This window comes from Echiichthys vipera, assembly GCF_963691815.1.
Source record: "Echiichthys vipera genome assembly, chromosome: 13".
NCBI lineage: Eukaryota > Metazoa > Chordata > Actinopteri > Perciformes > Trachinidae > Echiichthys > Echiichthys vipera.
Window position 1 is genome coordinate 10,110,769 of NC_139838.1, and position 26,275 is coordinate 10,137,043.

Genomic DNA, 26,275 nt, shown 5'->3' on the forward strand with positions numbered 1-26,275 from the left:
GGTTCATGTGGATTTCCAAATGTAACTGATAAACAATTTTTTTTAAACTTTAAACAGGATTAAGTGTGGTGGTGTCCGAACAGCAAGCAACACGGGCAAGCACCAGCGATAAAATCAGTTTGATTTAATTATTTGCTTTAAGAATTTCCTAACTGGCGGTGCTGCGCAGCCGCTTTAATCCCCATGTTATAACCGCTGTGATAATGTGATTTTATTTAAAACACTAAGCTAACAGTGTTTACATGCTCAAAAAAATGGGTGTAAAAAATATATATGTTGACAAGAAACTAAGCATCAAAACATATGTGAAAAGCTTATGAAAATGGATAGGCTACATGCATGTGCCCGTCCTCTGAGTGCTGCATATTATTAAAGGTAAATGGGTCGAACCCACAGAATATTGACGTATAAGTATAGTTCACCCTTTATGTTTTTCCTCTATGTCGCATATGTGGCATTAATACATGCACTTGATTTAGGAACCCTCACCATAAAAGACACTGTGCTGTGTGGAGTCCATTAGCCATTAAGACAAGCAGGGCGACAACACCTGTACTCAGAGATGGAGCGATGCAAAGAGAGCGAGATCGTGGCTGAAAGGTTCAAGGCGAGTACCAAGAAAATAAATCAGAACTTGGCTGATGCAATTGTCATTGTGAAAACAGGATACAGAAGAGCCCGGTGTTTCTATAGAGGAGAAACACTATAAGACAAGGACAATTACAGTGATGAGAAATGTTATCGATGGAGATGGAACATTACAGGCCTGGATACAAACACTTTGAGTGAGGTTGCTTTTTTCATATTTTCATCCATTTACTGCAACTCATGAATCCAATTCCAGCGGTTCAAAGTGGCTCGGAGGCACTCTGCCAGGGGGTCCATGAAAAATTCTCACATCCATTCTTTTAAAGGATTATGATATTTTATTTACAAAAGTCTTCATGGTTCAACAAATACTATTTAAATTTATTTCTAATTATTTTAACCTACAATAACAATTAAATAATCATATCATGTTCTAATCCAACAAATTGTAGATTGACCATCATCATCATCATAGATGAAAGAGGAGATGAACCGAGGAGGAGTGACATCCTACTTCCTTGAGTCAGTAGGCTTTACGGGTGAAGGCTTTTTTTTCTAACTCAAGGGATGTCATTTCATCAAAATCTGTCAGTCTACCACATTGGTCTAGGTTAGGATAAATCAACAACTGTAGAACGGTCATGTCAAGATAGTAACCGAAGAGTTGCAAACGTCTCTTTACATTGACTTTGAGTGGTTTAGTTAGTAGGTCATTGGGAAGTGAGCCTTGCAGGAGTTTTCGCTAATTTAGGGTTACTATCTAGACACGACACTGTAAGATGGACCAGCATACATTTTGTCCAGATGTTCATGGTGCCCGGAGGATAAGTCCTAATGACTGCGGTGAGCACCTAACTTTTCCGTCAAAGTTTTCACTAACCGAGAAAAATATCTCAACATCTTGCCTACTAGAGGGATTGACACAACATTTTGTAGAGACATTCGTGCTCCCCAGTCTAAATGACTTTTATGGTCTTGACTTTTCCTCTGCCATAATAAGGCTGAAATTTGACGTTGTGTGGAATGTCTCCACAACGATTTGACCTATCCAAGGTTCAGCATTAACCATGGTACAGTACAAAGTTACTCTTTGGCCACCACATATCCCCTGTAGGTGGCCCCCTGAGGCTACCACGTTTTTATCAGTTCTCTCTTGAGAATGAGACTGGAGAACGTAGCATCCCTTTAGCTCAAAGGTGCTATTGGGAACGCCGCTGATGTTAACATCTTTGTGCCAAAATACGGATACCGCAGTCCATTAACCATTTATGAATGGTGATGAGTGGTGCAGCTGAGGTTCGGCCATTTTGTTCGCAGGAAATGATGGGTAGTGATAGTCGATAATGAGTTCGCTTTAGCGTAGCCATTGGCTTTGTTTACACTCGTGACACTGCCTGCAAGTACTTCTACACGGAGATGCGGGGTAACCCCTGTCCAGCTACTCTCGTCTCAGAATGGGGTTTTTCTCTGTCTTGTCTCAGACAAAGGGGGACTAGGGTTTTATTCCAAGACTGATCAAGACCACAGCTGCAGGACTAGCACTGAATTGAATCCCTTTCAATCCATTTTATATTGAGGGCTGCCATTTCCTTCTAAATAGAAAGAAAATGAATGAATAAATCTTCCACAATTGTGTAATGCTTAAGTTTTTATTCTTAAAACTGACTTTTTTTTCCAACTGGCGGTAAACTAGTGCTGCCAAAGTAAAAACAGATTATATTTTTGTCTGTGATGATTTATGTACTAGATTTGTCAGTGAACTCAGTAGGCTGATGAGCATGATGATACCAGAAGATGAAGCAGGAGCATGAGTGGCAGGAGACTTTGTTAGCTCAGATGCATCATCAATCACTCCACCAGAATACATTTCACACTAGCAGGGAATAGTTAAGCAGAATCAGGTCACAGCTAAAACCCACTCAAATGCAGTTTAATTGAATAATGCTAGCTGAACAGGATTTCAACAGCCAAAACATAACCACAATTGGGTCAATTAAGGGGATATTATCCTCATTTGAGACAAGGACACCAACTCTTTTTCAAGGTCCCTCCGATCAGCACACCTTTTTTGTCTGATACTCACACAAGCCTGTCAGGTAAACTCAAGGAGGCCTACCCATTCATCCATGACTTCTAACAGAGCATTTGTACGACTGATTTATATAGCTAATTAGTGTTTATTTAGTTTCGGTTTGGTTATCCGTTACTTTTAGCTTACTATTTAAACTGGTCATCCATTACTTTTATTCATGAGGCTCCTTTAAGCCAATTATGTCAACTGGTTTTCTGTTTACTTGTACCTGACTTAAGGTGACCAGACCGGACATTTTCGGTTCAGAGGCGTATAAACCTCCACAACATGTAGTGTTTTTGTCTTTGAAAAATTAAAACCATTCATGAAGCAGTTTCTCTCACCCTATTTCTCCTAAATGGCAAATTAATTCTGATCAAAGCAGCTGAGATATAGAACACCCATAAAATCCGCTGTAATAAACAGCTATCAGCCAGACACTTCACCCAAACTAAGGCCATGAATCAGTTTTCCATTAATGTGGGTGGAAAATCGCAAACAGCTACATCCGGGGTACACTCTGGACAGGATGCCAGTTTATGGCAGGGCACATAGAGATGTACAGAGACAGACAACCATTCACACCTACAGGCAATTTAGAGTCATCAATTAACCTAACACATGCATGTCTTTGGACTGAGGGGGGAAACCAGAGAACCCAGAGAAAACCCACGCAGACACGGGGAGAACATGCAAATGTCGGGATTTGAACCAGGAACCCTCGTGTTGCTCCCACACCACCATATCTATTTGGACTTTTTGATAGGCATGAAATATAGGCCTATGTGGCTTCAATGGCTTGCCATAGAATAAAATGTACATTGTACATGTACATAACAACTAGTAACCTTAAGGTGACCATTTTATTTGTTTATTCATTACTTTTAGCAAGCCATTATTTAACTATTTTAACAATTCATCTATAGGTATGTCTATCTATTCCAAACAGTTATCCACTACTTTTAGCTACATATTTAGACTTCTCTACTCACTTTGTTAGCTGTTGTATATCCTAATCACTTGACTTGCACCCCCTGGGGGTTTGGAATAACTGTAGTCTGTTAGACCACAGGTCCCATTTGATAGACCTACTGTCAGATTATTCTAAATTAATCACATGAGATAAAAACTTTGATTCAGAATATATAACTGCCAATGCAGACCTCCTCAACCTGGCTCAGAGAAAAGCAAACAGGCTAATTTCCAGGCATGGGCTATCAAGAGGCTCTTGTACAACAAAAATAAAAAGAGACAACTTTTAGCCAAGCTGGATCTTTGACCCTGCAAAGTACAGGAACCGCAGGGGATCTCCATTGGGAGTACTGTGATGTTTCCTCAACTACAGTCTCTAGGATTAGATCCAGGTTTGTGTTTACTGTAGGGGGGATTTTGCTTGGCCATGATGACTGCTGAGGATGGATCCCAAATACTGTGAACAGATTCCAGTCCTGCTATGTGGTGGGCTTCAGGCTGTGGCAGATTCCTTTGAGGCAGGAGTATCTGAGAGAGACTGCAGAGAGGCACTGCTCAATGAGCAATTTATATGTTCTCAACAAAGCTTCTTCTTTAGACCCTGAAGGCAGGTCTTAATTGTTAGACGTGATATCTCCACTCCACCTCTGCCTCTCCTCTTTCTTTGACTGTTTTCTTCTCCCTCCTCCCACCCACCTTCCCTCCAGCTATTAGGAATTGGATTTGGAGCAGAACGATCCATTTAGTCTCTCTCCTCCATCTCTATCCTTCTCTCCCAGCTTCCACACCTCCTCTGTAGGTTTCTCTCATCAAAGCCCAGGCTTAATCTGTCTATTTTTACCTGAAGGAATGAAAGGAAAGGATGAGGTAATGCTTTCCCTGTCCATCAGGTGGGCAGTGGTGCATGGGTTCTCTGGTGTGTATAACTAAGGGAGCTAGCACCACTATGTGGACGAAGAAAAGATGAATCATTATGAAAGCAAAAGCAGAGAGGTACAGTTTGAAGATATTTCCTGGTTAAGTGATCAAAGGGAAACATAAAGAACTTGAACATAAAATCAAAAGCCTAGTAAGAAAATAAATGCTATAAATAAAATAATAATGTATCAACCATAAGGGCTTTATGGAATTTGAGACCCCCTGGCTTGATTCCTATAAGGCCTATATGATGCCTTTGAGGGAATCTAAAAGTCAAACCACCTTGAAGTGAATGTGTAAGGGCAGAGCTCCACCTAGTGGATTAAGACAGGAGGTGACAACAGCACAAACACTTTTTTTTGTCAAATAAAGGCAATGCACTTTGAGTTCGGCATTTAAGAAAAAATGACACTATACAGGAACATTGCAGCCATGTTACAAAATGTGTCAATCCAGGGTTGCCCATCTGAGATTGTTAAACTAGCAGAATGCACATGCAGTATGATACAATATGTGTAATATCAGTCCGAGGTTTAAAGGTTTGCCGATCCAAAAATACTAAACAATCCTCCTATTAAATGATTTTCTTCAAAAAAGTAGTTTTAAAATTATTTTCCTTGAAGGTGGAGAACAGTCTGGACATTAAAAGCATAGGCATTACATTACTCATCATATTACCAAATACAATAAATAAAAAAACATAGCTGATTTGATTGATTCAGATCAAAATATAGTAAAAATGGACCCTTTTTCCTTTGTAAGATTATGGCAGTGACACAGTTGCTTGAAGTAAGGAATGATTTCTTTGGATTACATGGAAGATATTTGGTTTCTGTTCTGTGGTAGCACAATGTATATCTAAAATTAGATAGCAGCAGGATAGGGCAGTGTGCTAGTGTCCATTTGCCTGAGATCAACAAAAGGGATAAAAAAAATACCCCTCCTTTTAATGTCTTAAATATATGCACGTCATACATAAGAAAATAAATGTAAAAATAAATTATATGATTGCAGAGCAAAAAACAAAGTTTTTCTTTAGATCATAATTGGGAGAACAATACAAAGGAAGGCGAAACAAGATCAGAAGAGAAACGAGATAAGTGATTCCATCATCTGTGCTGCGCTGATCCATCCTCACAACTTTGTTAGTCTCTGTCTATTCCTTTAACTACCTGCACTTAAGGCACAGAGGTGGTAGTAAAGCTGCAGCATTTGGAGATGCCGTTACATCAGATAGAGAAGGTCAAGAGTCAGTGGTTGCATTATAGTCCATTCCTCAATCTTCTTTGTTGTGGTTCTGTCCGTTCCAGGTCTTGCGTCTCCAGCAGAATTTCCGCGGATGGTTTTCAAAATCGAGGTAATTCTGAACGAAGTATGGGTGCTGCTCTATAAAATGATGAAGTTCAACTGGGAAAACATAGAAAGCTGTGTTAGAGCAACATCATGTTGATGCTACACTGACTTGTAATGTGGAGAATTGTGCCTCTGCCATTCCTAACTGCATCCCGAACGGCTGTTCTTGCACTTTAGGGAGCAGGTCCGATTTCCCGTGAGAGGTGTGTTACGCTTTATGGCACTAAGACACACCATCAACTATGTGAAACTAGATCCTATTTTATGTTCTCAGGCTGCTCTGCCTCAACTGTGATTTACACATGTTGCTAAAGTAATGCTAACTGTAGCTGCCATCAGCTTGTTAGCTGACTGGCAGTGCTGCCAAGTCTGGGAGGGATTTTGTTGAGGGGAAGCTGGGCAACGATACTGGGTTCAGCAGCCTCTACGGACATCATTCCAAGAGCGAACAGGACGTTTACGTTTAAGAGGATCACACTCTAAAACGGTAGGGGCACCAAATTCTTGCTTAATGTTGCTTTAAATACTAATACTATGTTCAGTGAATTTTAGGTCTTTCAGGAATTTAAGAAGAGATTTGTAGCATTTTAACATCAGTGTTATTAGTTTTTTGTTTAGAAGCATTCATATAATCACTATGGTTATTGCAGACCAGACTGTGTTTGACATTATGTGCAGATGGGGGAATCTGCTGGATTGTTTTATGTTGAAAGCAGAAATTGCTTTATAGGACAAAAGAGTGTAAGGAGAAGCTTTGACAGTTTCTAGAAGAGACAGATGGCGGATGTAAAGGACTCTGGAAAATCAACAACAGACGGTAGTTATCCTCTTCAGTAAAGCCAAGAAGAAATCAAATGTGATGGTGACAGCACGGAGGAAGCAGGAACACACTGATGGATGCTGTCAATCATCTACAAAGGGATCATAATTCATTTCGTACTGAAGTTGAACACTTACCATATGTGATCGTCCCTGTGTCAGGTCTGTCAAGTGATAAAAACAGACCTGAAAGTTCCACCTTTTTCACTCCCAACATTATTTCCAAGATGGCGGCGAGCTCCTCCTCTAGGATGTGCCCATTGTCCTCACTTTCATACATCTGCAGAACAGCATATATATTTAGTGTAATGACATAAAACCTATGTCAAAACAAGGTTTCTATGGTAAATGTGTTCACCTTAAAAGCCAATTTGAGGGTCTCCATTGATTTTGCTGGTCGATGAACAGCAGACAGAGCGATAACGTAGTGTCGGATGTCTATCCGTCCATCTCCACGCTGGGAACAAAATTATCTTCGTGAGCAGAGGTAGCAAAGGGACAAATATAAAAATGTAATTTCCTGCCATATGTAATCAACTATGGCTGAAATCATACAAACTCAACTGGACAAAGAATATTTGAAAATAACATTTTTCACACAAAATAAGTTAGCTGGTTGTTTATAGATGCAAAGTTACACATATTTAAACTTAGGACTGAGCAATGTATTTCTATAGGGATACCATGGTATGAAAGAAGATATAGTCTTAGAATTTGGCTATTGTAATATTGTAAGTGCATTCCTTTACCCACTTAGTCATTATATCCACATTGCTGATGATTATTATCAAAAATCATTGTGTTTATTTTGTGAAACCATCAATAGTCAACCCTTAAATGTCATTGCGTTATCAATATTGAGGTATTTGGTCCATAATATTGTGATAACTGATCCCGTATCACTCCGCCCTATTTAAACTTATTGAAATTTAGCAGGCTTCATACTATCCCCAAGGGGGAGCTAATTGTTCATTATCAGACCAGTTTAACACATGTAACCTACAGTATGTCACCTATAAGATAGGAAAGTAGCGGTTTAGACTTACTTGGGCTTTGAATCAGTGACAGCTGAAAATGTATACATTACCGCCCAGACACTTTAAATAAAAACATGTTAAGGTAACAGAAACCTCTCAAGGATGCGAGAGCAGATCTAACAGGGATTTCTAAAACTCTTTTCCTAATAACACTATGGGTCATTAATACCATCAGCCCAAAAATTTGAATTCATATTAATATCTTGTTACTGCTATATTCCCCTCGTATTATAACCATGCCACTTCAAATAGTTTTTTTTCTATTTCTGTATGATCCGTTTTTGACTTTTCTTTTTCTATATTTGATCTGAACTTCACTTATGTGAAGGTCAATTTTAGCATGTTTATCATCAATTTAAAGATTTTACTGCTAAATTTCACAGCACAGCAAGGTCTGCCCTCTAGCTCCATAGACACATCTTTTAACCCATTAAAACGTTTTTAAGTCTGATAACTAAACATAATTAAGTACTGTATGTGCTATTTAGTATGTGCTCCTGAGGTTTGGAACATATTGATGTACAATTTAGCTGGATCAGCATCATCTTTAAATCTCTACTTTTATACTGTTCCATATGTCCTCTTTTACCAGTTTGCCAGTAATCTCATTCTCTGTTATTATATGTACTTGCCTGAATTTATTTTAAAATTTATTTTGTCTATTGTACAATAAGCTGTATGTGTTTACCTGGTCAAAGAGGCTGTGGACTTGTGTGAGTGTGTCTGTAACTGGCAGATTGAGGAACTGGGCAAAGTCCTCCAAACTCAGCCTGTCTTCCTGCAGCTTTTTGGCTCTTCTGGCCTGCTCCTCCAGCCCGTGGTCTGTCCTTTCTGCTCTAAGCCTGTTAATAAACAGTGGACCAAAGAAAACACAAAGACATCACGCAACAGTGTTTTTGTTAGTCATACTGTTAAGCACATGTGCGTCATATCTCACGGCCGGGGCCCTGTTGGATCAAGAAGTAATTTAAGTTTGGAGCAGCACACCACAAAGCTTGTGCAGTCAAGTGTGCATCATCATATTTCAAAAATATGATTAATCGTACCATTTTAAGACATAAATAATTCACACTTACATCTCATCTTGCCTGGATCTGTTTCCTTTTAAAACGTGATGCTTTTATGAGTTGTCTGTTTTATTCCGCTTCCTTGTGAGGCACATAATGTGGATTTTGAAAAGTGCTCTATAAATAAAGATAATTAATGTTATTATATGGAAACACTTTCACTTTAACGTGATGGCAAAAACCCCACATACCTATCTACAGCAATTTGAAGGATAAATGTCTACATGAAAAAGTGTGAACGATGTATTCATTTTATACACACTTACACGCACACCCTGGACATCATGGGTCTGTCAGTTTCTATCTACAAAAGTTTGGTCTTGGACGTGTTTAGTTGACTATAAATAATATAAATATAAAAACAATCAAATACTTAAGACTTCATCACAACTCCAGAGAGTCCTTGATTGGCTGTTATTATCATAAAGGCTCTTTCAAAAGAAAGTTAACAAATGAAAGGCCAACAGTTTTTTTCACTTTACTCATAATACTAATGGTGAAGAGTTAAGTGCTATTGTGAGAAGCTCAATCCAGAACAAAGATCTTAAGGTCTTACATGAAATTCTTTCTTTGAAGTTTATATTCAGATTTCACCTTTTTAGCTACAATATTCAATATTTAAACAAGTAATACAGTTAGGAGGACTTTGACTAAATAGCCTATGTTTAAGGAACATGGTTAAATATTTGAGGTATCTGGTAAAGAAGTGTCTCTGTGTATTCATACACATGACAAAGTGAGTCATATGTTACAGACAGACTCATATGACACACTATAAAGATTTTATCATTCGGTATTTAATCAAAGAATATTATTTTTATTGTGCATACTAACCATCTACAACCAACACAAATGATATAATGAGGTAACTGCTCATATTAGAGCTCATTAGCAAAGAAGGTGAAACAAAAGATTCCTCTTGGGTATATTTAACGTGTTTGATAATGACGGATGATTTCATAAAAAAAAAAAAATCGACCTTTGCATTTTCTCCTTTTACAACTCATATTTGTATATTCTCTAATTAACCAAATTCACATGATGTGTTTACAGTTATCTGACATTTGCCCTATGTTAATGGCTCCTTTGGATATAAAACCTGACTTTAGAGAACTAATATCTGTGGCCATTTTTCTAAATATTCAGTCTTGGCAGAACATTTGTGCTATACAATACAAAACCTTTCCTTATTTGATTTGAATTCATTGAATCAAATCATTCTTAAAAAGGACAGATTTTCTTGTGTGTTTCTGCCCTATCACCAATAGGTGTCAGTATTTCTTCACCTCCTGTGCCCAAAAGTCTTGCAACAAAGCCTCCCACCGCCCAGTCCGACCAGTTGACCCAGTCCCCGTTTACTTACCCCAAGCGGCACAACAGCTGATGAAACTCAAGCAGGCTGCTGTAGTCATATATGCGCAGTGGGCCCTGTGATAGGCTAATCTCACGGTCGTCGAAGGACAGGTCTGTGAGTGGCAGCTCTAGCGCCCTACCAGGACAGAGGGAAAGGTTTATGAGGCCCTTCGAACTCGTCTTTGAGGTATGGACATCCAAAATGATCGTGCACATTTCTGCAAACATACTTACTTGGCCATGAGTTTTCTCACATTGTTGGCAAACAGGGCGGGGTTTTCCTTCTCCTCCTTTGATGGAGTGTAAATAGGCAAGTACTGAGGAACAAGCGAAAGCCAACTTAATGCTGTTGTCCTGTCACAAAACTGTGCAGTAATCTGCTATATAATAAATATGGAATTACACATATATTCATTACATATTTTAAAGGTCTCACATTATATTAAACTTCCGTTTCATACTTGTATTTTGGGTGTCTGCTAGAACATGTTCACATGCTAGAATGTACCAAAAACACATAATTTTTCTCATACTGTCTGTCTGAACATATCTGTATTCACCCTGTCTGAAACGCTTTAGTGCCTGTCTCTTAAAGACCCCTTCCTGAAAAAGGCCATCCTGCTCTGATTGGTCAGTATTTCTGTCTTCCATAAATACGCTCTCTGCATCTCTGCACCGTCATTGAAGCCAGGGAATGACTGTAACGGCACTTTTCGCAGCACTTTCTACCTCAATATACTATAGTTGTGACATCACAACTGTACAGAAGTCCTGATGACTTGTTTAAAGACATTGTTTCTGAATACGGGCTTTGTGTATTTCTCTTTGGATTGAGCGTTGTGATACTTTCACAGTATTTATACAGCACCAAATTGTACTTCTGTCTTACTAAACCAATTACCTCTATCTCCATAGGATTATGGGGTTGGCACAGAGTGAGCCATAGGATCTTGAATCTGGAAGACAGAAGAGTTGGCTTTGTCTTTACATGACGAGATAGTATCAGGAAAGGAAAACATGATGAATGGAGAGAAGACCGGAGATAATGGAAGTTTCCTTAGAGCATCTTACCATGTTCATAATTAATGGAAAACAGGCCGCTGGTGTTTGAACCACATACGTTGCTGAGGACAGTAAAAGCTGTGTCTGTGTGTGTGTCTGTGTTATGGTTTGTGGTGTATGTGTGAGTGTAAGTGTGCGGGAGAAGGAAAAAACACTCACGCTCCGGGACCTTGCCACGTCCATGTGACCGTATCCTGTGGAGAGGAAGGAGAAAGAGGAAATGGCTCAGGACAAACACACAAACATAGAAATGGGAGGTCTATTTCCTACAACTTCTTTAACTTCCTGAAATGTGTTTTTTTCCTCAGTTCCTCACAAAATGTTTTTGCTTATTGTTACGTTGTTACAGATGTTTAAGCTTCAATATGCAAATGAAGGATTAGCATCACATTAATATGCTGAAAGGGAGTTTTTCTGCACTCAGTAGTATGTTCAACTGTATTTAACACGTGTTACGTATCTTAACTTTGTAATATCATAACTAGCTTGGAATACAATTGGATCCATATATACAGGAGGATTACAGTTAGTAGGAGATATTGGAACCAATTTGCTACTAGTGCTGACTTTTCCTTATCAATTTGCACTTACAACAATGTTATTGTAACAAGATAATATAGCTTTCAACATTTTAATGGGGCTCTCCAACGACTTTACACATCAAAGTGTGTTTACAGGTCTTGGGGAGTACAACTCTTCACGTGAGGCATATAAACCTTTTTGTGGATGCAGAGGGAGTTATGCATGGTCTGAATGCATGTCATAGGAGAGCGATACTAAAAAAATATAGAAACTTGTAGCTTTTTTCTTTACATAATGGTTGACAGTAATGTACAGTAAAGAATACATTTGAATTAGCTTGGTTTACTTTTGGTTGTTTTCAACCTATACAGTACAACTCAAATACACACATATCAAATTATTTAAAAAAAAAACACTAATAAGGCATTCCTTTTAAAGAAGTGACAAACTAAAGAAATCCACAGATAAATAAAAAATATTGCCACAGTAACTTCAGTAGAGCAGGATTTTCTTAGTCTTTTGAATTTCCACTGTGGGGTGTTTGTTCCCTGTCAGTACATGTGTCTCCACATTTAACTGCATCCATTTCTTCAGGTTTAAAAGGGAAAAGTGAACAGAACATGTGTGAACACAGCTTAAAAGTGATACAACAGCACGCAGATCAATCCAAGGCATTGTAGATAACATCACATTTATAACAGGTCCATGCAGGACTTCTTTCAGGTTCTCTTCATACTTGCCGGATCTGCGTAGTCATTGATTCAGGAAGTTGAATATGTGATTTGACTCACTAACAATCGGCATTTTGTGTGATTTGATTTCAGTGTCCTTGGCTTGGTGCATTGGCTGGAATGTTTACTGGTGTTTCCATTTCCAGCTGCAAAGGTTCTCTACAGCTACACGAGCGAATGGAAACAGATGGAATGGAAACACTTCTGGTGGTGCAGAAATAAGGAGTCTTATTCAGGTTTTCTTTGCCTCACTTAACTGCCTTGCACTGCCACGCTGTCACTGGAGTTAGCACAGTGACTAAACTCAGCACAAAGGGAAACTGTGACAAAAGCTTTATTGGGAAGCAGACAAGAAAAAGTAGGTAATAAGAACTGCATCATTCATGAGGGAGTGAGGAGAGGCGCTGAGAGAGAGACATGACACCTGTGTGTGTGGGTGTGTGTTTGTGTGTATTTGAGGGGGAGGGGGGGGATGAAATATCATCCTATGAGAACATGAAGTCATTAAACGCAAAGGAACACAGTAAAATGAGCAAATAAAACCATTACATCACCGGCGTGTGTTAGTTTATGTAAATGGTGTATGTATGGCTATCAACATGTCCAAGGTTACAGGTATTGAGCAGGAATCCAAAGGCTTAAAAGAAGGTGTGTTTACCAGTTTGTTTGGGTAACGTAGCACCACCGGCTGCACTGGGAGTCCTGGTATGAAAGCACCTGAGAAGGACAAGAGAGGAGGGAGATGGTGAGAGGACAACAGAAGAGCAAAAGGAAATGTTTTATTCAGTTACTTTGTGCGTATGTTATTAGCAAGTTGCAAATTACCCAAGTACTACAGAGTTTTGGCAACAAGGTTTTCTATACTTTTGAAGTAACTTGGAACACAAAAGAGAGATTGAACTAGGTTGAAACGTGTACTGGTTCAGATGAGCGACAACCTCAGGAAAACCTCCAGCATGGGAAGACGACCTCTCTGTTGAGATTCGATAATGTCTTGCTGATGACAGACGAGCTGATAGAAGCTACATACAATATTTATTACTGGACAAAGTCCTATTCAAGCTATTGTGTGAGCTTTGAATAGATGAAACTGGGATATGACAATTACAAATGAAAATAAGGCTTCGACCAAATCTGTTTTTTGGGGGGTTTTTTGCCACTTGGGGGCAGCGCAACAAGCTGTAAAGCTCATATGGCTAACGCTAGCAAACTGTTGCATATTTACACATCCAACAGCAACACAGGAGTTCATTTGGAGTTGTGTTAGTGCCCCACCTCTTATTCTAGCTTTGTTCACCACTAACCTTGTCACAATACTGTAATTTCTAACTTTGATACAATACCTTGAAAAATATCGATATTCATTACCATTTATATGGTGATAATATGTGGGCTTGCTTGTATCCTTTGCCTTTCTTTGTTTTATGTTTTTTTTTGCCTCAAATGCAAAGTATTTCCATACGGCACTCCTATTGTTTTGTTTGCCAACCAAAACCAGTCACATAAGCTCTGCACTTGCCATCTTTAATGAGCCAATCGTTTCAAATATTCAGAATCAAACCGATCGAAAAAAATCTATTTTGGACAACACTATTCTCCAACAACTCCTGAGGGCTCTTTAGCTGCTATGCTCCACTATGTCTACTAGCTCATCGCCTACTTTGTCTGTGTGACTTTAAGTGCTGGGCAGAGAGCATACAGTGGGTTTATCAGAGCAGTGAACCAAAGGTTTGGGACCATAAAACCACAACAATCAACTGAAAGCCACTAAATTGCTGCACAGAGCTGAGAGATACATAACAATTCTCTGTGGTTTCATCACTACAAGTGGTTCCTTTCACATTACACTAAGACATTTTTATAATTGTTCATATAGAAATACTGATTTGTGCAGCCTAAATTGATGTAGGTTTTTAAGAAGAAAACTATTATTTCAGATTGTGCAAATATTAAATTTTTTTGAATATTAAGATTTAGATAAAGCTAGACAAATTATATTCGAGATATAATCTGTTCAGTGTTTTATATAAATTAACTAAACAGTTGTGCTAACAACATAACACATATTTTAAGGTTAAAAAGTACAATTTAAAAAAGTTGTACATGCAAAAGTATCTCCTAATCCCAGGCAACTATTTTTTTCATTATTTCGAGTACAGTTGGATAAATACAACAATATTGGCCCCACATATTGATGGAGCTGTGTATGAGACTATGAAAGAACATAACAGTGATCACTGTCAATCCCCTCTGAATAATAGTGTGACTATAGTAAGGGGACAGACAGGAAGAGAAGGGTTAACATGAAAGTGACGGCTCTATTAAAAGGCCTTTTGAAAACAACAAAAGGACTGGAGGTATCTGCAGAGCACGTCATGCACAGGTGGCACCATACACATTAAAACACACTCCGTTGTGCTGGGAGCCAGTGAGGAGGAGACACATCCAGAGAGGACTGTAAACACACAAACGCACGCGCGCACACACACACACACACACACACACACACACACACACACACACACACACACACACACACACACACACACACACACACACACACACACACACACACACACACACACACACACACACACACACACACACACACCGACACACACACACACACACACACACACACACACACACACACACACACACACACACACACACACACACGGGGCTTACTGGGAATGACAGAATTACAGACTGGAAGAAAGGGGATTAGACAGAGCAGGCAGGGAACAATGGATGACAGCATAAAACACACGGGATGTGAGCAGAAAAACAAGTCGGGTACAGCAGTTCCCTGTTGAGGTGTCATTGAGCAAGGCTCTGAAACCAAACCTGCTGGGCCAACAGGAAAATTAACTACAATTGAGGAAGATAATATCACGGCAGTCTCGCGGCAGTCTCACTTGGCGTCGCTATGGCGATCAGCTGAGAATCCCACATACACTGAGTTCTATCTGCACTGGAAAAAGAAATAAAATACTGGTTCCAAAAAAGTGAGAAACAGTAGGTCCAGGGTACATTATTTGCAAGTAGTCAAGTGCCTACTTGTGTGATGTCACAAACACAATGTGTGATGATACAAAGTTTACCAGAGCTCACTCCATGTTTTATACAGTCTATGGTGTCTAACTGTATCCAGTCTTGAACAGTGTCATTGTACATCAATGACACCGCACAAGTGTCAAGGGGACACCGCACAAAGGGAAATGCTGACCTCTATTCTTGAAGCATGTGGCCAGGAAGTGGGGAACAAAACTACAGCTACCTTCAGCCTGGTTTTTAAGACGCCTGAAGCAGAAAGGGGAATGAGCACATACCAGCCTTGAATAAGATGAGCCCCGACCTGTTGGTGCACGTCCCCTCTGGGAATATCAATCATGATCTAGAACACACACACACAAACAGATGCATTTTAATCATTATTTCGAATTCTTTGATCTGTGCGAGCTGAAGTTAGATCAGTGTTTCTCTGTGTACATTTACATTATCCCTAACCCTAACTTTATGTCGACTTTCATGTATGTTACCTGAGGCCACTCCCCTCCAGACCGGGCTCTCCGCTTGATCTCTACAACAGTTTTTCTTCTGGAGTCCTGATCCGACCGAAACACAAACACCGGCCTGATGTAGCTGATCAGAGCTGGGAGGACGATGGTGAAGAGAAAGATTTAGGATGTATGCCAGAACAAGAGAGACAACATAAATGTTCCAGTAGGTTCATCTTCAGAACTTTTCAGCCAGAAGAAATACTAATAAGGCCATAGATGAGCACGTTGAGCAGTTTAAGGGAAAGGGAGGTATTATGCACAATTAAGGATCACTGTTTCCAATGAGATTTCTTTTTTTACAGATTTTTAAAGTGCACCATGATGATTTGTCCCACTGCTTCTAAAAGTGGATGTTTCCTGCAGCAGGAAGACACTATTGAATGTAGTTTACGGTAAACCTGAGCCAAAGACAGCTCAGATATTGCTTATAGTGATAGAACCTGGAGAGGAAATGCAGAGAATATGTGCCACAATAACTAAGAAAGATAAAAAGTTGACCTAAGTTGACAGTAAATGTGCTGAGTTTAGTATTTTAGAAATCTGATATATTTTTCTATTTCAGATCATCATCAATTTTAAAATATTGAAAATAACGTTTTTTAATTGAGATACCTTGTTTCTAGCGGCCTCTTTGGAGGTGAGATGTAACTACAAGCGAGCATGTTCTTTCAGAGCCTCCATCTTGTCACGTTCACGGTCACTATGTGTGTTGACTTGCTCTTTTGTAAACTTTATTAAAACACATTCACCTCTCTACTTCCGATCCTGCCCCTTTATGCTACCCTCTTAAATCCACACACACACACACACACACACACACACACACACACACACACACACACACACACACACACACACACACACACACACACACACACACACACACACACACACACACACACACACACACACACACACACACACACACACACACACACACACACACACACACACACACACACACACACACACACACACACACACACACACACACACACACACACACACACACACACACACACACACACACACACACACACACACACACACACACACACACACACACACGCTTGTCCCGGTCTCAGCCAATAGACCAACCGCTGTCAGCAGAGTCACTAACATGCCCCGTATTTACATCTAGCGAGGGAATGTCGCCACAGACACACAGATTGGAATACTCGACAAAAAGGCAAATAAGTGTTTTCATCAGTGGGTCATATGATCAAGCACCATTGTTTTAACTCATTCTTTGATAGATAGAAACTTAAAAGGCAATTAAATAGATGAAAATCTTACGGAGTACAACTTTCACTCTGTGACTGTATTATTTATTAAATTAATTGATTGATGTTCAGTTTCTTTAATTCAGAGACCATCATCCTGAAAGTACTCTTTTCATATTACAACCTGGTAAGTTCTACACAACAATTATGTGCCAACAGTTTGCAGTAAACAGAAAATGTGTTTAATGTTACAAAAAGTTATTTCTTTCTTTAAATCAACGGCTCAGAGGTGATGGAAAAGTGTATTACTCACTGCCCCAGACGGGAATGCTTCTGCTCTCCAGTTTGGTGACTATGGAGAACATGGTCATGGTGACAGGGATAGCATCAAAGTAGGTGGAGTGCGGTGCCACGGTGAGGATGGGAACTTCTGAGGGCGCCGCGCGTTCCCCTTTCACTTTGATCCAATGGAAACCTCCACAAAACCACATGGCGCGCATGATCACCCGTAGACTCAGGTCTATAAACCTGGTACAGGACACACAGACAGTTGATGCAATGCGCAAATCCACATAACTGTAATGAAAGTTAATCTAAAAAGTAAATTTCAGCACAAAAACTACAGTTTAGGCTTGTCAGTGCCAAAAGACCTACTTTGTACTTCTTTAATCTGATCACTTCTAATGGGGAATAGCTCCTATGGACACTGTGTATTCATGAAATTCAATACGGAGACATGTACATACTTTTCAGTAAGTTTTATAAACAATCAGCAAATACAAGACTGTGGTTATCAGAGGGCTTGTTTGTTTGGATATATTTATCATAGTGCCATTTAAACATTTAAAGATGCTGCACTTTTCACACATTTCTGTGCAATCCCATATTTTAGTAGCACTTTCCTACACACTGAAATATTCACCACACACACCTCCTCCACCAAGGCTGTGGCTCAATGACAAACTCAGAACGTCCCAGGGAGGCAGCAAAGGCGAAGGGCCACGCCAGCAGCATGAAGAAGGACACCAGCAGCAGTCGCACCGGAAACACGGTCACGGACATAAGTCCTATCTGAAGAGAGAGAGAGATAGAGATAGATCGATAGATAGAGAGAGAGAGACAGACAGATACAGAGAGAGAGAGAAAGGGAGAGGGGGAGAGAGAGAGAGAGAACAGAGATATGAGCCGTCACATTGCTGTCATTCCACTGCACTTCTACAACCTATTATCTACTGTTCCATGGTGTAACATTCCTATTAGCTTTTCAGCCAACTGTCACTTCACATACTATACATTCCTATACAGCCGAAGCATATGCCTGTATGTCCCACAGTGTCTTCAGGAAGGAACAACAGTCGTGCTTTTATCACAACTTCCTGGTTAGGAACCCCTGGAGCTCACAGGCCTCTATGTCCAATATGTAAATGTATTTTTATCAATATTAGTTAACTCCAGCTTAGGAGCTGGCCAGCCAATAAAAAGATCCTCAAGTACACTTTTAACTACATGCAGCAATGAGTTTTTATTGTCACAGGTTGATTTCACAAAATACCATATGCATTCGCCTGATATTGTGTGTTTTAAAGGTCCAATATTGTAAAAAGTGAGATTCTTTTGTCTTTTGGTTTGAGGTTTGTAGTTTTATTTCTCTGTTTCATGTCCATCAATCAGGCTCTTTAAATGCCAAAGTTTATTTGGTTCGAATTCACGTTTAAATGCATTCACTTAAATTCACTTAATAACCCCCTCAACTCAGAAATAGGTTTTCCGCTTGTTCCTACAGATGTTTGAGCTTCACTGTGCATATGTGCAGAGTTTAACCCAAGAAGACTGTTTTCACATTCATCTTCTGAATCTAGTTCAGAAGTCAACCCCATTCCAATTTGCAACTTGTACAAGTGTATTGTAGAAATGTGACGCTGCCAGTGCACATACACTGATAATGGGCTTTACAGTGAAGTAGGAGACATATTTTGTCCAGCAGGAACATTTTAGACATGAACACAATTTCCATATTCATAGATTCTGCAATTTTTAATGAGTTAGAATGAGTAGATACCTTTTTAAGGATTTAAATGTGGAAATGTACTTTAAAAAGAACACATCCTACACACATTATCATTCTAAGTAGACAGTTTGTATATGTTGTAATACAGTACATGTCAGGGGATCTTAAAGTGATACCTTCCTAACCCTAACAATACATTTGTTCAGATTTAGGGGTTTAGGGTTTGCTGGCCGTTTGGCATTATCAGACAAGGACTTTTGCTTTTTGAATAACACCAGTGAGGTTTTACTGTATAAATAGTAAGGTAGGAAAAAAGATAAGGCAACAGTGTATGAGGCTTAGTTCAACCTTAGGTCTTGTCCCTGAAATAAAGTTCATTGATGCCAGATGTCAGCTGACTGATATGTCATGCCTTTTCTCTCACTTTGTAATGAGGTGTGTGTGTGTGTGTGTGTGTGTGTGTGTGTACTAACAGGGTCACAAAGTCACGGCCTTCAGTGTAAATTCAGAATGTGTGACATTTGAAGGCCCATCCTCCCCTTGTCCCAGCTCTGTTCAATCTCCTCATCTCGCACATTGCACCCCCCTTTCATCATCATCCCCCCACCCCGACCCCCCCTGTTACAGTAATCACCAATCCTGGAGGATATCCTCTCCTCAACTATCCATCCATCCATCCATCTTTCACTTGCAATGTCTATATTCTTAGCTGCACCTTCATTTATCATGCTGCTCTCCCTTCAACTGGTTTCCTCCTAATTTGCATTGATGTGCTTTCTGTGACCACTCTTGGGAAGCACATCTTACCCCCTCCCTTCCTGTCCCGTCTTCCCCGTGTGTTTCTCTCTCCGAAGGAGCCCAGGTGCACACTGCAGGGCAGTATTAATAAATAAACAGTATGGGGGAGATTTATGATGCTCTAACGCCTCTCCTCGCCTTCCCACCCCCAAGACTGACGCACAGTGCAGTCATCATCAGAGCTTAACGAATCCATCTGGGAGGATCCGCTGACATTTTCTCAGGAGGTGGCATGAGAATGAGCGGGGTGGGGTAGAGCAGAGCAATTTTCTAGTGTTTTATGAGAGCACTGGCCCATCCTCCGCTCATTATTTGAATTTTGCTGTATAAAATGTTTCTGCAATTCCGAGCTCTCCTGCACCACACATCCTCACTCTAATATATATATGTATGGTTAAAGTTCGATTTTCTGAGTGCAATCATTTAGTACTGTATTATTTTTATTACCGGCATCCTCTTATGTGCAATATTGAAAATAGCAAAGCGTGTTAAAGGGCCACTCCACCAATTTATCATAAGGAGTACTACTTAGCCTGGGAAAAACAATTTTATAGCATCTTCTGTCCCTGAAGACAGCTTTCTTAGTTGTGAGAAAATACAAGAAACCCCTGATGATGTAACCAAGATGTTCAGTACAAGTACAACCGTGTGAATAAATACATACAAAGCACATAATATGACTGACATTTTTTAAATGAATCAATACAATTTTAAGACTCAGTTCAATATAATTATTAACTTTATTTCATCCTAGTTATTCTTCATTTCTATTTAACTCTAGCACTTAATATGTCAGAATGTCCATCTTGCAAAGTCTGCTTTTATTTAACAATGCTTCTTTTCCTATTAATTTAAAAAAAAATCACAATACTATTATTTATAACACAGTCTCTGTCTGTCCATCTAGACAGTAGCTGACGATGCTGTTAGATTTTGACTAATTTAGACAAAAAGCAAGATCCAACCACAGAGAAAAGAGCATTTCACAATAACCCCCAGTGGATTGTGACCCAGCACACTTTTAAGTGCTCCACACCCTGTTGTGAAGGTTAATTGCGCTGGGTTTATTGTTTTAAATGGAAGGGTGCTCTGATTTCCACCTAGGGGCCCAGGAAGCTCTCCCCCTGCTGTGTTCTGTCATGTTGTTGATGTACAGATATAGGCTGTGTGTCAGGCAGGGAGGGAAGACAAGCAGTCCACCAAGTTGAAGACAAAAGGTAGAAGAACCTGTTATACACATACTGTTGTTCTGTGCTGTATTCTATATGTGTTTCTGCCAGGTAGAAATTCACAATATCCTTCTACCTGTAAGTTTTAATACTAAAATAGCTGAAAATATCTGCCATTTCTCTAGAATTATATGAGACATCGACTGAGATTTCAGAAGGGTCCCAATCCAGTATTTGGACATCAAAGCTCTATTGAATGTCACAGGTATTTTGCCTGCAAACCGGAGAGTTGGCTGTCTGTATGATGTTCACTGTTCAGCAATGTGTGACTCAGCTGGAATGAGCACTACTGTCTGTCTGGTTTACTTGCTGACCTAGTTGGTCTACAGTGCTACTGATCATGTTTGATAGAAGTTAGGAAAAAAAAACAGATTCAGGAAGAGCAATTGCCAGGGGGAAGGATGTGCTTATGCATCAAGCATCACATTTTGTCTCAATGTGGAAGGTTTACAGATTCAAAAGCAGACAAACGCACATCATGCAGTCATATAGATCTAAACGCAGATGGAATCTACGTAGGAAGTTAAGTTTTTGTTGAGGCAGAGCTGTGCCTGTTTACATGGGACTGTGTGTGTGTGCGTGTACATGACCAAGTCCACTTCACATACAGTATGTGTGTGAAGTGGAAAAATACACCTCACAGCCATATTAAAAGCAGGCAGTGGGAGGTGTGAACCAGACTCAAAGACACACATGGTCCGGCTTACATTTACTGGACTGCTGCCGTCATCTGGCACAGACACACAACTGTTTACAATCTACTGCGAGCTCCAATAAAATAACTGACCTGTACAAATAATGACTTTCTTCCAGCGAGAACTGGGAAAAAAGTGTAGTGACAGCATTCAGCGAGCCAAGCTGAAGTGGTAAGAACCTGTAGTGCCCACATAAAGGGCGATTTCCTGAGCCTTGTGCTTTGTGTGTTTTGCTCTGTATGAAAGCAGGCACCTATGGGCCCTAAAGCTATAAAAACAGATAAACTTGATGGGGTGGAGCAGAGGGAGTGCACTCTCTCCTCTTGTCTGCTTGTGTGACTGCAAAAAATACAGAAAAAAGACACATCACTGATACTTCAGTGCAACTTGTTTCGAGGTGTTTTTTTTAGGAAGAATGACAAGAGGGCAATTAGAAATGCTTTAGAGCAGTGGTGCATGACATGGATGTTTTTCTGTCAATACCGATCATCACCTGCTTCTTACCTAACCAAATCTAACGTAGATTTTTCAAGCAAAGTACATAAAAAGATTCGCTTTGACATAATCTGTCAGTGTATAGTCAATGTGTGTTTATGGGCGTAACGCAGGGTGCATACCTATTGTATCAGTGTGTAGATGCTTCGCTTGTCAATGAAAGCATTTTGGCTTCGTATTATAGGTTGATAATTTATGGGCTATAATTTCCTTATTGGAATAATGCAAAATAATATAAATTTCCCATGATCTGTACCGATATATGTCATGCAGCCCTACTTTAGACTTAATCTTACCTTCATAACAAACACTCAATAAAAAAATGGTTGTATTTTGTATTTACCTAAAACAAAACAAAAATGACTAATTCAGCTGGTCAGTTTGACTACATTCGGTCAGAAGGCCCCACCAATCACTAGGCATGAGAAACCATCGATCCATTGGTTGACTGATGAGGAAGCATGTCAGCCAGACTGCCCTCCTCCAGCAGTGAGAAACCATCGATTTCAATGGATGATTTAGGATGAAGCCACAGCTACAGAGTAGCTCACATACCACGTTCATGTTTGTCTGACACTGTATTTAAGGATCAGTCTGAGGATGGGGCAGCCCTAACTGAGCATATCCTAATTTTGACTTTAACCTTACCCAAACAATTAGTCACCCTTGCTATGCTATCCTGGAAACTGATCCATTCTAATGAGGGCTATCTGAGTACACATGAAACTTGGTTAGCTGCCAGCTTGTTTAACCCTGTGCTTCCACTTAAGTGTAAACACTGTGTGTCTGTATCAGTTGGGAGCAAGGTGAGAAGCCAGAAGAATGTGAGATGCTATCCTGTTCAGCCTGTCAGTACGACACAGTCAGTATAAACAGTAAGTGCAATGAGTGCACCTTTTTGCCTCCTATTGTGAAAAGGTGAGTGGTTAGAAATCAAATGCAAATCTGACATGCAAATTTGGTCAATCAAGATTCAACTCCGGCTGGGCAGATCCATTCAGGAAAAGAGGGCTAGTGGCTGGCCACCACAAGTCCAAGATAACTCTTATAATGGAGCAGCATGACAGTTACATGATTAATGTCCAAAAGATGATTAAAAAATAGAAATAAAACAAGAAAAAAATGTTTGTTTCTTTCCTAAATCTGAGTGAAATGTAAGGCTGCACGTGTAATATTATTACATCTGTGGATACTATCCACCCTGCTGATGGCTTATTCATGTTGAGTTATTAGTTCAAAAGTAAAAAACACATGATACAATCTGTTCTGAGTGTAAGATTTACCATAGGCTGTTTCAAGTACTAAGCCTGATGAAGTCAACTTGATGCATGCATTATTCTGAACAATGAAACTGTGTGGGAATGATTTGAAAGGTGCATGAATGAAAGATTTGCTTAGAACATGTTGGTTTCTCTTTAAGTGGTTTGTTGACATCTTTCAAGGACCCTTTTAAATGTGAGCGTTGCTCTCCGTTAACGCTGACAACGACCAGGAAAACAGACTGTGGAACTGCATTTCCTGACAGCTGGAGGACTTGCTCCATAGTTTGAGGAACTTGTTTCTGCTTTATTTTTTCATAACACAAAGTGCATCACCCGAGCGTAAACAAGACATCATAAAAGTGTGTGTCAGCCCCAAGTGGGTGGGTAGAGTGTAGTAAATACACTAAACACACTAAACACAAACAAGGCACCTGACAGCAGCGTCGTATCTTACGTTAACGTGTATCACTCGTCATCTTAACTGTCTTACCTTTATTTTCTCTGTCATGGTGAATGTCAGCTTGTGGACGAAGGGGTTTCTGCCCACTCTGGAGGGACGACTGTTTGATGACTTCATTGCTGACGACCGAGATTTTCACCCCAAAACAACTAAGAAAAGTGGAGTCCAAGAAGTCCCGTACCGAGAGCTGAGTGGCTCCTTCGGTGCCGTGGGGTGATATCTCCTTCTGTCCACAGTCTACGCTCCTCTGACGGGAGGAGAGGCTGATGCTGGGCGGCAGGAGGCTCCCGAGCAAGCTAGCGAGACGACACGACGTGACTTCCGGTTGTAACATTCAAAATAAAGCTCTTGAGGCTGTGGCAGGCATTAACCATAGACTGTGTATTAAAAAGAAATAACCCAATGCAGCCTATTTGTTACGTTACAGTGAAAAACATTTTTTTTTTCTGTTTGCACGCCCAAATGTATGAAGGACTAAACATGAGTCTCAATAAATAAATAAATGCATAAATACATCTATAAATAAATACAGTAATAAATAAACAATACATAAATGAATGAATAAATAAATAAATAGAGAAATAAATGAATAAAAAATGCATGAATAAATGGGACCCCCTCGCTCATTAAAATAAATGTAGGTGAACAAAAATGTAGAAGCATTCATTTGTTCTTTTATTTTTATACATGTATTTATTCATGTATTCTTTTGTTTGTTTACTTATAAATTAGTTAATGCATTTATTTATTTCAGCATTTATTTATAGGTTGATTTATTTGTTTATGTATTCCTATATTTATTTATTTACTTAAACATTTATTTAGGCATTTATTTATTGCGACTTAAGTCACGTTTAGTCCTCCATACAAATATGCAGTGGAATAAAAAGGCAAAAACAATTATTTGATAAGGTGCATGAAAGTTTGAGAGTCTACATACAGTGCTCTAATATATTGTGAAGCATGTTTACAAATCCCAAATTACTGTAATCTGTAGAAATTGTAGTAACTCCAACAATTTGAACAGGAACATTTGTTACATTTCGAAATACACATTAAGCTTACATCTTACTCAAAACATTGGCAAATACACTATGCAGCGTGTTCAAGCTTTTATTTTGAAAGGTACGAAACAAATCTGGAAACCTTTTGGCCCATGCACGCACCCAAGCACGCCTCTGTGTCACATTATGTTCCCTTATGAAAGTTAGGTCCCACTCCAATACATTATAATCAAATCAACCAGTTTAACTTATTTAAAGCCACAACTATAATCCTTTCAGAGTTATGCACTGAACATGTCACTTTAACATGTCATAACATGTTAAACAACAGTTATGCACTGAACATGTCACTTTAACATGTCACAACAGTTTATACAACAGACACACTAGAGCAGCTGAAGGGTGGAAAACACCGAAGTCAGTTGTCCAGGGCCCCAGGTCAAATGAGGGCTGTAACCTTTACATAAAATGCTGGGTGGGGGGAATTGGAGATCATCTTGTCCTGGGCCCGAGCAAACACATGGCGGCCCTTTTCGAAAGCCCTAAAATGGTGCACTCTTAAAGAGTTTGTACACCCAGGGTGAACAAATACGGGCATCTCTTTGTATAACAACATGAACCTTTTGAGGGGGGGTTGACATTTGAAGTAGTCTAAGATAAAGACTGTGTGGCTGTCCTTGAAATGTGGATTTGAGATGTTTGACCTGATTTGCCTTCAGTGAGATTCATTATGCATTTGAAGCCGTGTTTCCTGCTGCATTTGATCCACCCATGAATTTCTGCAGTGTCTTGTGTTTTTAGATTACAGGCAATTTAATACACTTTGTTGTTTCTCACAGCAGCAGATGACCGACCTACATTGTACGCTGGTGCAGACTGGTTTATCACCCTAAATCTATGGGCTCATTTTGGTATTGTACACTTCTATCGACACCTGAAAATATAAACTAGTTGCTCACTGACCCACAATTGAGATGTGTCATAATTGAGCTCTCTGTCTTGCCCGGTTCTTTCAAAGGAACAATCCTATGTACTGATTACTCTG

At 39.6% G+C, this 26,275-nt stretch overlaps 1 protein-coding gene across 1 annotated transcript; it reads right to left on the bottom strand.

Annotated features, from left to right (window-relative positions):
* Positions 1–4,776: 4,776 nt before the first annotated feature.
* lpcat1 (lysophosphatidylcholine acyltransferase 1) lies at positions 4,777–24,443 on the bottom strand. The gene is given in 15 exon segments (XM_083925728.1): positions 4,777–5,956; positions 6,860–7,001; positions 7,080–7,178; positions 8,447–8,600; positions 10,189–10,314; positions 10,413–10,495; positions 11,080–11,134; positions 11,400–11,434; positions 13,152–13,210; positions 15,826–15,880; positions 15,882–15,890; positions 16,036–16,148; positions 17,593–17,807; positions 18,211–18,350; positions 24,257–24,443. Coding segments are annotated over 15 exon segments (1,503 nt in total). The 5' UTR covers positions 24,344–24,443; the 3' UTR covers positions 4,777–5,825.
* Between the last annotated feature and the right edge of the window lie 1,832 nt (positions 24,444–26,275).